The following is a 13,378-nucleotide window of genomic DNA, read 5'->3' as shown; positions in this document are numbered from 1 at the left end:
GACACACCTCACAATAGTCACTAATAATATAAAATACCTCGGTGTGACACTAGCTAAGCAAGTGAAAGATCTGTATGACAAGAACTTTAAATCTCTGAAGAATGAAATTGAAGAAGATCTCAAAAAATGGAAAGATCTCCCATGCTCATGGATTGGCAGGATTAATATAGTAAAAATGGCTATCTTGTCAAAAGCAATCTCTAAATTCAATGCAATTCTCATCAAAATTGCAACTCAATTCTTCATAGAGTAAGGAAGAGCAATTTGCAGATTTATTTGTAACAACAACAACAACAGACAGACAGACAGAAAGACAGACAGACAGACAGACAGAATAGCAAAAACTATTCTCAACAGTAAAAGGACTTTTGGGGGAATAAACCCTGACATCAAGCTGTATTGCAGAGCAATAATGATAAAACACTGCATGACATTGTTACAGAGACAGGCATGTAGATCAATGGAATAGAATTGAAGATCCAGAAATGAACCCACACTTCTATGGTCATTTGATCTTTGACAAGGAGCTAAAACCATCCAGCAGAAAAAAAGACAGCATTTTCAACAAAGGTGCTGGTTCAACTGACAGTCACCATGTAGAGAAATGCAAATTGATCAATTCTTATCATCTTGTACAAAGCTCAAGTCCAAGTGGATCAAGGAACTCCACATAAAACCAGATGAACTGAAACTAATAGCAGAGAAAGCGGTGAAGATCCTTGAACACATAGGCACATGGGAAAATATCCTGAACAGAACATCAATGGCTTACACTCTAAGAACAATAATCAATATATAGGACCTCATAAAATTGCAAAGCTGATGTAAGGCAAAGGACACTGTCAATAGCATAAAGTGGCAACCAACCAATTAGGAAAATATCTGTACCAATCCTACATCCTACTGAGGGCTAATATCTAATATATACAAAGAACTCAAGAAGTTAGACTCCTGAGAACCAAATAACCTTATTAAAAATTGGGGTACATAGGTACACAAATTGTTCTCAAATGAGGAATATTGAGTTGAGAACACCTAAAAAAATGATCAACATCCTTAGTCACCAGGTAAATACAAATCAAAACAACCCTAAGATTCCACCTCATACTAGTCCCAATGGCTAAGATCAAAAACTCAGATGACAACAGATCCTGAGGATGTGGAGAAAGAGGAACACTCCTCCATTGTTGGTGGGATTGCAAGCTGGTACAACGACTGTGTAAAGAAGTCTCATCATTCCTCAGAAAATTGGACATAGTATTACCTGAGGACCCAGTTATACTTCTCATGGGCATATCCCAAAGATGCTCCAACATATAACAAGGACATATGCTTGACTATGTTTATAGCAGCCTTATTTATAATAGCCAGAAGCTAAGAAGAACCCAGTTGTCCTTCAACAGAAGAACGGATACAGAAAATGTGCAACATGTATCCACTATAGTACTACTCAGCTATTAAAAACAATGACTTCATGAAATTCATAGACAAATGGATGGAAGTAGAAAATATCATCTTGGGTTAGGTAACCCAGTCACAAAAGTATACCTATGGGGTGTAATCACTCTTAAGTGGGTGTTATCACAAAAACTCATAATACCCAAGATACAATTCACAGACCACATAAAACTCAAGAATAAGGAAGACCAAAATGTGCATGCTTCAGTTCCTCTTAGAAGGCGGAACGAAGTACTCACAGGAAGAAATTCAGGTTCAAGGAATGGAGCAGAGAGTGAAGGAAAGGCCATTCATAGACTGTCCCACCTGGGGGATCAATCCCATATCCAGCAACCATACCCAGTCACTATTGCTGATGCCAAGAAGTGCATGCTGACAGGAACCTGATATGGATGTGTCTTGAGAGGCTTCTGCCAGAGTCTTACTGATACACATGATTTCAGCTAACCACTGGACTGAGCAAGGGGACCCCAGTGGAGGCGCTAGAGAAAGGATTGAAGAAGCTGAAGGGGTTTGCAATCCCATAAAAAAACAATATGAACCTACCCAAACCCACCCCTCTCCAGAGTTCCTAGGGCTTAAACCACAAACCAAAGATTACACACAGAGGAACCCATGACTCCAGCTGTATATGTAGCATAGGATGTTATTGTCTGGCATCAATAGGAGGAGAAGCCCTTGCTCCTGTGAAGGCTTGATTCCCCAGTGTAGGTGAATTCCAGGGTGGTGAGTTGGTAGTATGTGTGCAGATCAGGAAACATCCCTGTAGAAGCAGGGGGAGAGGGAATGGAGGAGGGGGTAACCAGGAAAGGGATAACATTTGAAATATAAATACATAAAGTATCCAATAAGAATGAAAAAAAATGATGATTGACATTTTCAAACTGCAGTCTTGTCATTCTACAATATATAATATGATAATACAATATACAAGAAGATGAAAATTACCTTGGCTCAAGCAATATTTGGAGGAAGATATTTCTTATTATAGAAGGATAAAAACAGGGTGCAACTAGACTTGAAATTGCTGATGAGAACAAAGGGGAAATATATTGGAAAGCATATTTCTAGAAATATAAATATACTCATTCCCCATATTCCTGAGTCTTTGGAGTAGCTTGTAAAGATTACATGTACAGAAGAGATTGAGTAAGAGAAGACAAATGTGCATAGCAGGATGAGGATAGTTTGGGTGGCTCGGTCCTCTGGAGAGACTTTTAGAAAATGCTGAGCACCATGGATATGCTTGACTTGTCTTTTGTGACTGTAGAGGATACTTACCATGGAGATACTTGAGCAGGCCATGAGACTCAAACACAAGCCATCAGAGAAGCAGAGTAGAAACATATACAGTGCAGTTGCCATATTTCTAGAAGTAAACCATGAGCAGTATCCATAATTCACTATGTTAGTTACATTTTTGTTGTAACTGGGTCCTAACACTCTTGCTGGAGTCAAGATGTTTAGAAGCAGGTTCACAAGCCAACTAACTGAGCAGGAAGGACCAATGTACTTGGTGGCTTTGTGTTTAAACATCATCCACTTGGAGGTGCTGGGGCTGATTGTGATTGCTTGGAAACAACTCAGTAGGCACATAGCATACAGGGACATCCCCCTCACTATTCGGTAAATATAAAGTATCAATTTACATCCCATATCATCCAGGAAATCTTTAAATCCCAAGTCTGACAGTGTCTCTGGAACGCCTTTTGAAATGATAGTCAAGCAGTTAGCAAAAGTCAAGTGCTCTATAATCACGTCTTTGGGCATTAAACGCTTTCTGGTGACTATCATTAAGACATAATAAAACAGTATTATATAATTACCAAGAACTCCCAAAGTAATGTGAAAGAAGAGAAATATTCCCATTGCCAAGTTTTCAGGTGTCATTTTCATTCCTGTTAAAAATATAAATAAATTTATTATCATTGAGACTCTGGAATTAAACTGAGTGTCCATTATTTCATAGAGTTAACTTAAAGAATATAATTATCACTTTATTGAATTTATCAAGCTCTTTCACTGAAAAATGTTTAAAAGTTTTCTCTTTACATAAGTACATATTCTCCATTATTTCAATAAAAAATATTAGATATGTTTACAAAAATTTAATGATTTCTCTGGATGTTGTGGTTGACCTCTTTCTGGCCCATTTGTTAGTTGATTTTATTTTGTTTTTCTTTGTTTTGTTTTGTTTTGTTTTGTTTTTCAGGAAGTGTGGTGGCTTAGTGCCTACATAAGCCCAGGCATAAGAAATAAGTAAGTAAAGATCTCTGAAACACAAATCTGGGGTAGACTCAATCTTGGCCAGGGACACACACACACACACACACACACACACACAGAGAGAGAGAGAGAGAGAGAGAGAGAGAGAGAGAGAGAGAGAGAGAGAGAGAGAATATTAATTTACAAGCAGCTATACCCCATACATGTGGGGCAAGGGAGACATGAAACAATTTTCACAGAAGCCTGGAGAGTCATGGACCATAATGATTGAAGTGGCTGTTAAAATGGAGGAAGACAGATTTGAAGAAGATTTGAGATCTCTTGTTTACAGAAATGTTCCCAGGACAGTCACTGTTATACACAAAGAATGATGTTCTCAAAAATCATAAAAGAAAACAGGGAAGCTTAATGTATTTATTTCTTTTGACTAAACACAGTGACTGGGGTCAGCTTTCAACTATAGCAAGTTTAAAATATGCCATTATTATTTCTGAAGTTCAAATGAAATAATTAAAATTCATCATGAAAATATTTGAAAATAACATTCAGAATATTTAAAATATTTAATTTTAAAAAATTATCTTATTTTAAATGATGTGTGTTTTAAAATTGCATGTAATTATGGGAACAAAGTGATGGGGTGCTAATAAGAGTAGCAAAGAGAGACCATAACATAGTTTATAAATATGTATTAAAACATACAAAATATCATCCCGAGTGAGTTAACCCAGTCACAAAAGAACATACATGGTATGCACTCACCGATAAGTGGATATTAGCCTAAAAGCTCAGAATACCCAAGGAAAAATTCACAGATGATATGAAGGCCACAAAGAAGTAAGACCAAACTGTAGATGCTTCATTCATTCATTCATTCTTAGGACGGAGACAAAAAAACAAAACAAAACAAAAAAAAAAAACAAAAACAAAAACAAAACCTCACGGGAGGAAATAAAGGGACAAAGTGTGGAGCAGGGACTGAAGAAAAGGTCATCCAGAGACTATGTCACTTGGAGATCCATCCCATATGCAGCCGCCAAACACAGTCACTATTGCTGATGCCAAGAAGTGCTTGCTGAGAGGAGCCAGACATGTGTGTCTCCAGAAAGGCTCTGCCAGAGCCCTGCTGATACAGATGAGGATGGTTGCAGCTAACCATCCAAACAGAGGATTACAATATGACAACAGCTATATAATTTTGGCCATATATCCCAAGGAATCTATTTACTACCACAAAGATACTGGATCCCAATGTAAAGTACTACATTATTCACAATATCAAAGAAGTGATGTTCCTCCTAGAGGTTCATCAGTAGACAATGAAAGTGTGCTATCTAGGCACAGTGGAATTCCATTCATCTGAAAAGGAAAATGATATCATGAAAATTTCAAGAACTAGATAAACTTGCAAAGAATTCAGCAAGATAGCACAGAGTCATGGGAAAAAAACCCACATGTTCTTTCTGAAACAAGGATATGGATCATAATGTCAACATGTGTGTAAGTATTGAAAGAACGTGGATATAGGCTGTAAAACTAGAAAATGGGTCAGAGGTAAGGGTAAGAATGTTATGGAATCAAGAGGAGGGTAATACGACAACGTGTCTTTAAACTATGAGTAAAAGAGAATTAAAATCGGGGTCTTGGAGAGGTACCTTCATAGTCATTTCCATAGCAGAATCATTCCAGCAGCTGAAAGATGCAGTCAGTCCACATGTTGTTTATCAACAAAGACACGCATGATGATAACATGGTGTACACAAACAATGCTGTAGCATTTATTCTCAATGATGAAAGTTGACACATTCTAAAACATAGATGACCATAACAGACCCTATATTAAATTTTATGACAACTCATGCTGACTATTAATTGTGGTAACTACAATGCTCAATTCCAAATTCACAGAAAGTAAAACAATGAGGCCAGTAAGAGTGCTCAGCAGGTAAATATGCTTTCTAAGAGCCCAATGACCAAAGTTTAATCCAGAGTCTCAATCATGGATGGACAGACACAGTCCCCAAACATATCTTCTAACCTTCACACATATATGCTGTCTTGTATATACATGCCCTCCCCAACAATAAATGAATTTCATAATGAATGTTTAAGAAGACATTTGAATGATGATCAACAGGAATGAGAGTAGAAAGTAATGTTCAAGTATTGAGAGTTTTGTGTTTATGATGAAGATCAGCTGCAGAACAATAGAACCATTATTCACTCAACTGAACTGTATACTCAGACTGGTTAACATGACAATTGTTTATAGTTTGACATTAGTTCCAATGCTAAATGTAAGGGGATTGTGGTTAATACATGAGGAGTTCTGGTAACTAAGAGAGCAACACATGTGGCCATCTAAATTCAAAACTGTCTTTGTTTAATAAGTTAGTGATATTGAGTCTAAGGTCACAATGAAAAGTTTATATTTTTGTCTGTAAGAAAAATATGTCTATTAGTTAGGAATATAATTTCTGGAGTTTTGTTGTTTTTATTTTGGGTGGTTTTCACAGTAATCAATAATGTCTGAAATTCTAGATATTGCCAAGAAGTATGAATAAAGACAAGCATACCTGTGTCTATTTTCCAGAAGTACCTAGGGTGAAGTAGACAGGCTTCAAATGCCAACAGCCCTGCATCTGTATGTTCTTGCACATAATGTGAGCTGGATATATATAGCTACCAGTTTCTGGCTATATTTTATAAACTTGGAAGTAGAATCAGGAAAAAATTTGTCATATTTCCAAAAAGCCAAAATATCAAGACATTAAATATAATCCTAACATGTAGGTACTCCATATTTATAATTCATTCAATTTTTACCTAAATCTTCAAGCACCTACAAAATTTTTTTATGGTAAAAGCATCATCCTATAATTCTATAATTGATGAAACAATTTAATTTACTCATATCAGTATTCTACTTCACACATTCCTATGATCTTATTATTGAGACACAAAAGCAGAACGCAGAGCTTTCCAGATATATGTCAGTAACTGAATGGGAGGAAGGGAAAGAATAAAAGCACCCCAAGATATTTAGCATATTATTTGGAGGTAGCTCATGACTTTTCCAGTTTTTGCAATTCTGTGGGAGTAATCCCCAGTGTGATCTGTAAAGAAAAATACAAATTCCAAATAAATCGTTCTTTCAAAGCTAAGAACTATATAGAGTCATGTGAAAAGAGATAGAAATAAGATAAAGAATATGGAGATGATAAAAAAGATAAAGTTTGAGGCAAAGTGATGAAAGGAAAGAAGAAAATGTGATAATGGTGATAAGAGCCTCAGTAACAGCTTATGTGAAGAAGAGGATCATACAAGTTAGGGAGGACTGGACAGAGTGGACTCTGCCCGGAGTTGAAAATATTCACTTTCATCAAAAGCTCATTCAAGTTCCCTTTCCATAAACCAATATCAGATCCCTGATTTCCTATCCTACCTTTTCTGTCACCTTTCTTTGTCCTACCTACCTTCCTTCCTTTCTTCCCCCACCTCTCTCCTCTTTTCTCCCCTGGTTTCACTTTCTGCTTTCCTTTGATTGTTTCCTTCTTTTCAATATAGTATTTGAAGTATTTCAGAATACATATTTCAAGTGCAACTAATATAAAGAAAGGTACTTGGGGAAAGAAAATGAATACTATGCATCAACGAACAGGAGCATGGCTTCTTCAATGACTGCTTTTTAAAGCATTTAGCTCTTACAATTTCTATGCATTGGTCACTCACCTTGTTGCTCAATGATGCTATGACAGTGTGTGTCACCATGAAAGTGGATCTTTACTAAAGCAGTACTGAAACACTAGTCCTGATTTAAAAGTTAATTTTCTCCTGGTGTTTCTTCCCAGCAGATAGATGATTATCAACTCAACCATGACAGTATATGACAGTATTTCCACAAGAGTGCAAAGTAAATTTTAAACACCTTGGTCCTGAATTCCTGGTAGAAGACAAAAAAGAAGTGCAAATTACATAAACAACTCCAAGTACTTGATTAGGAAGCCAAAGGGGAACTTTCTGTCACTCCTTGAAGCACAAAGTTTATGGCAGAGAAGTGTGTAGAAGGAACAGAGCTTCATTGCTATTAACTTATAAGCAAGTTGCATGGCCTTGCCTCTGGAGAGACTTTATCTCCTACCCACCATCATACACAGTTTAAAAGTCTCATTTTTATTTTTCTCTAAAACCACTCTGAACTGGTGTTTATTAATATATCAAAGCAGTTGCTTGCTGTCAAATGCTCATAGCGTTGTAAGTACTTATAACAGAGTCCTGGCTTATCTCACTACTTCTCTCTCCTGCCCCATACCCTAAACCTTTCTAGTCCGTGAGTTTGTCTTTCATCCTCTCAGCTTCTCTTTTCTATAATCCTAGACATTTTGACCATGTATTCTTGAACTCTTGGTGCTCCTTTTGGTCCTCTTGCTCTTGGTTCTTTTTAAGAACTTAGTTCCCTTGGCCTTTCTTCTCTTGCTCACATTTGTCTATTTCTCTTCCTATGGTCAGGTTCAATTTCTACTAGCCATATCTACTATTATACGTTCCATACCTGCTGTACAACTTTACAAATGAATCTAGCTGTTATCGCTTTCATATCTAATTTAAAAATCTTCCCCTCAAAGAAACCTTGCAGTAGTCCTATCCACATTTTCTTTCAAAAATTTCCAACTATCATAGAGTATGAGAGAAAAGAGAGGACATGAGTGTGTGTGTGTGCATTCAGTCCTTCAGGTCTAGTTCTCCAAATGACCCATCAGTGTTGTGTGTGTCAAACTTTGTTGATTTCCATGCTATAGAGCACTCCATTATGTGTATATAAAATAATTTATATTAGAAACTGATAGGTAGTTCCTCTTAGTGTGAGCTATGATGAGTGAGGCTGCTGTGAATTCTGCTGTTATTGAATCCAATTATACATAGGCCTGCATAAGGAATAGTTTTCTGTAAGTACAATTAATTATTGGAATTTGCCTTTCACAGTATAATGACAAAATTTTAAAACTCTTGCAACAGTAGCCACATTTCTATTAGCAATACCAGAAGGCTGTTCTTTGATTTGTCTTTATTGACTCTTAATGGTGGTAGAATTTTAAATTGTTTTCAAATATATATTTTGGAAACTAAAATTCTATTTTTATATTTAAGGCCCTAAAACATAATGGAATGGAAATTTTTCTTTATGATATTTCTTTATGAAAAAATACATTGTCTTAAAAGTACCTACCATGGAGTCAGCTGAGGAGTCAAGAACACTTGTTACTTTTCAGAATACCTGGTTGATTTGCCAGAATTCACTTCTTGAGATAAAGGCACCATGCTCTTATTTATTTATTTCTTCAGTCTGTTCTTTCCAGTGTCTCTATGTAAAAGGAAATACACTCAAATGTTGGGTACCATAGAAACACAGTGGGTATTATGTGGTAAATAACTGTGGTTGTGTTTGCTTAGAGGTTTTTTTTTTCCTGTTGTTGTTGGTTTGTTTTTTATAACATTTTTTCTTTTATTGTGTGTTTTATTATTTACATTTCAAATGGTATTCCCTTTCCCTTTTTTCCGATTATAGGTCCCCTATCCTATTCCCCTCCCCTTCTTCTATAAAAGTGTTCCCTCCATATCCATTCCTTTCCCCCTGGACATTTCCCTGCACTGGGGGTACAACCTTGGCAGGAACAAGTACTTCTCCTTCCATTACTATCCAACAAGGTCATCCTTTGCTGCATATGCAAAGAGACATGGGTCAGTCCATGAATAGTCTTTGAGTAGTAGCTTAGTCCCTGGGAGCTCTGATTGGATGGCATTATTGTTCCGATGGGGTTGCAAGCCCCTTCAGTTCTTTCCATTCTTTCTCTAATTCCTCCAACGGAGATCCCATTCTTAGTTCAATGGTTTGCTGCTAGCATTTGCCTCTGTATTTGACATGCTCTGGCGGTGTCTCTCAGGAGACATCTATATTGAGTTCCTGTCTGCATGCACTTACCTTCATCAATCTTATCTAGTTTTGGTGACTGTATACATATGGGCCATATATGGGGAAAGCTCTGAATGGCTGTTCATTCAGTCTCTGCTCCAAACTCTGCCTCTATATCCCCACCTATGAATATTTTTGTTCCTCACTTTAAAAAAGAGTGAAACATCTGCATTTTGATCATCCTTCTTCTTGAGCTTCATGTGTTCTGTGGATTGTGTCTTGGGTAATTCAAGCTTTTGGGCTAATACACACTTATGAGTGAGTGCATACCATGTGGGCTTTTCTGTGATTGGGTTGCCTCACTCATGAGGACACTTTCTAATTCAATCGATTTGCATATGAATTTCATGAAGTCGTTTTTGGTAGCTGAGTAGTACTCGATTGTGTAGATGTACCACATTTTCTGTATCCATTCCTCTGTTGAAGGGCATCTGGGTTCTTTCCAGGTTCTGGCTAGTATAAATAAGGTTGCTATGAACATAGTGGAGCATGAGTCTTTGTTGTATATTGGAGCATCCTTTGGGTATATGCCAAGGAGAGGTACAGCTGGGTCCTCAGCTAGTGGAATGGCCAATTTTCTGAGGAACCTCCAGACTGATTTCCAGAACAGATGTACCAGTTTGCAATCCCACCAACAATGGAGGAGTGTTCCTCTTTCTCCACATCCTTCACAGCATCTGTTGACACCTGAGTTTTTGATCTTAGCCATTCTGACTGGTGTGAGGTGGAATCTCAGGGTTGTTTTGAGTTGCATTTCCCTCATGACTAAGGATGTTGAGCATTTCTTTAGGGACTTCTCATCCATTCAATATTCCTCAGCTGAGAATGCTTTGTTTAGCTCTGTGCCCCACTTTTTTACAGATTTATTTATTTATTATATATAAGTACACTGTAGCTGTCTTCAGATACACTAGAAGAGGGCATCGGATCTCTTTACAGATGGTTGTGAGCCACCATGTGGTTGCTGGGAATTGAACTCATGACCTCTGGAAGAGCAGTCGGGTGCTCTTAACTGCTGAGCCATCTCTCCAGCCCTCTGTGCCCCATTTTTAATAGGGTTATTTGGCTCTCCGGAGTCTAACTCTGGAGTATTGAGTTCTTTGTATATTTTGGATATTAGGACTCTATCAGATGTAGGATTGGTAAATATCTTTTCCCAATCTATTTCTTGCTGTTTTGTCTTAAGGACAGTGTCCTTTGTCATACTGAAGGCTTGCAGGTTTTTTTTTTTTGTTATCTCTTTTTTTTTCTTTATTTTATTTATTTTTTTTTATTAACTTGAGTATTTCTTATATACATTTCGAATGTTATTCCCTTTCCCGGTTTCCCGGCAAACATCCCCCTCCCCCCTCCCCCCTCCCCTTCCCTATGGGTGTTCCCCTCCCAACCCTCCCCCCATTGCCGCCCTCCCCCCAACAGTCTAGTTCACTGGGGGTTCAGTCTTAGCAGGACCCAGGGCTTCCCCTTCCACTGGTGCTCTTACTAGAATATTCATTGCTATCTATGAGGTCAGAGTCCAGGGTCAGTCCATGGATAGTCTTTAGGTATTGGCTTAGTCCCTGCAAGCTCTGGTTGCTTGGCATTGTTGTACATATGGGGTCTCGAGCCCCTTCAAGCTCTTCCAGTTCTTTCTCTGATTCCTTCAACGGAGGTCCTATTCTCAGTTCAGTGGTTTGCTGCTGGCATTCGCCTCTGTATTTGCTGTATTCTGGCTGTGTCTCTCAGGAGAGATCTACATCCGGCTCCTGTCGGTCTGCACTTCTTTGCTTCATCGATCTTGTCTAATTGGGTGGCTGTATATGTATGGGCCATATGTGGGGCAGGCTCTGAATGGGTGTTCCTTGTGTGTCTGTTTTAATCTTTGCCTCTCTATTCCCTGCCAAGGGTATTCTTGTTCCCCTTTTAAAGAAGGAGTGAAGCATTCACATTTTGATCATCCGTCTTGAGTTTCATTTGCTCTAGGCATCTAGGGTAATTCAAGCATTTGGGCTAATAGCCACTTATCAATGAGTGCATACCATGTATGTCTTTCTGTGATTGGGTTAGCTCACTCAGGATGATATTTTCCAGTTCCGACCATTTACCTACGAATTTCATAAAGTCGTTGTTTTTGATAGCTGAGTAATATTCCATTGTGTAGATGTACCACATTTTCTGTATCCATTCCTCTGTTGAAGGGCATCTGGGTTCTTTCCAGCTTCTGGCTATTATAAATAAGGCTGTGATGAACATAGTGGAGCACGTGTCTTTTTTATATGTTGGGGCATCTTTTGGGTATATGCCCAAGAGAGGTATAGCTGGATCCTCAGGCAGGTCAATGTCCAATTTTCTGAGGAACCTCCAGACTGATTTCCAGAATGGTTGTACCAGTCTGCAATCCCACCAACAATGGAGGAGTGTTCCTCTTTCTCCACATCCTCGCCAGCATCTGCCATCACCTGAGTTTTTGATCTCAGCCATTCTCACTGGTGTGAGGTGAAATCTCAGGGTTGTTTTGATTTGCATTTCCCTTATGACTAAAGATGTTGAACATTTCTTTAGGTGTTTCTCAGCCATTCGGCATTCCTCAGCTGTGAATTCTTTGTTTAGCTCTGAACCCCATTTTTTAATAGGGTTATTTGTCTCCCTGTGGTCTAACTTCTTGAGTTCTTTGTATATTTTGGATATAAGGCCTCTATCTGTTATAGGATTGGTAAAGATCTTTTCCCAATCTGTTGGTTGCCGTTTTGTCCTAACCACAGTGTCCTTTGCCTTACAGATAAGCTTTGCAGTTTTATGAGGTCCCATTTGTAGATTCTTGATCTTAGAGCATAAACCATTGGTACTTTATTCAGGGAATTTTCCCCAGTACCAATGTGTTTGAGACTCTTGTCCACGTTTTATTCTATTAGTTTGAGTATATCTGATTTGATGTGGAGGTCCTTGATCCACGTGGACTTATGCTTTGTACAGGGCAAAAAGAATTGATCGATTTGCATTCATCTACATGGTGACTTCCAGTTGAACCAGCACCATTTGCTGAAAATGCTATCTTTTTTCCACTGGATGGTTTAGCTCCTTGCCAACAATCAAGTGACCATAGGTGTGTGGGTTCATTTCTGGGTCTTCAATTCTATTCCACTGATTTAACTGCTTTTCTCTGTACCAATACCATACAGTTTTTTATAATCACTATTGCTCTGTAATACTGCTTGAAGTCAGGGATGGTGGTTCCCCCAGAAGATCTTTTATTGTTGAATATAGTTTTCATTCTTCCATACTTTTTTGTTATTCCAAATGATTTTGAAAATTGGCCTTTAACACAGTTTTCAACTGACATATTTGATATACTAATTTTTTTCATCAAAATTTTGTCATTTTATTTCCTTTTTTCCCTCCATCTTTAATAAATTGGGTAGTTCTTATTTATATTTCAATTTTTATTCCCTTTCCCAGTTTTCAGGCAAATATCCCCCATCCCCTCCCTCTCTCCTAATATATATGTGTTCCCCTCCCCTTCCTCCCCCATTATGCCCTCCCCCCAACAATCACATTCACTGGGGGTTCAGTCTTGGCAGGACCAAGGACTCCCCTTCCACTGGTGCTCTTACTAGGATATTCATTGCTACCTATGCAGTTGGAGCCCAGGGTCAGTCCATGTATAGTCTTTGGGTAGTGGCTTAGACCCTGGAAGCTCTGGTTGGTTGGAATTGTTGTTTATATGGAGTCTCAAGCCCCTTCAAA

General features: G+C 38.1%; 1 protein-coding gene across 1 annotated transcript; it reads right to left on the bottom strand.

Moving 5' to 3' along the window:
* Positions 1-2,260: 2,260 nt before the first annotated feature.
* Positions 2,261-3,378, bottom strand: Vom1r44 (vomeronasal 1 receptor 44). Its single transcript, NM_001008902.2, has one exon. It carries the CDS (start codon positions 3,352-3,354, stop codon positions 2,413-2,415), a length of 942 nt encoding a protein of 313 aa, NP_001008902.2. The 5' UTR covers positions 3,355-3,378; the 3' UTR covers positions 2,261-2,412.
* Between the last annotated feature and the right edge of the window lie 10,000 nt (positions 3,379-13,378).

The sequence above is a fragment of the Rattus norvegicus genome, chromosome 1, assembly GCF_036323735.1.
Source record: "Rattus norvegicus strain BN/NHsdMcwi chromosome 1, GRCr8, whole genome shotgun sequence".
NCBI lineage: Eukaryota > Metazoa > Chordata > Mammalia > Rodentia > Muridae > Rattus > Rattus norvegicus.
The sequence above is the reverse complement of the archived record's forward strand: the minus strand, read 5'-3'. Positions and strand labels throughout refer to the sequence as shown.

What these genes read in the sequence shown, in the direction of transcription:
- Vom1r44 (NM_001008902.2), bottom strand. Translation starts at nt 3,354, where the DNA reads ATGAAAATGACACCTGAAAACTTGGCAATGGGAATATTTCTCTTCTTT.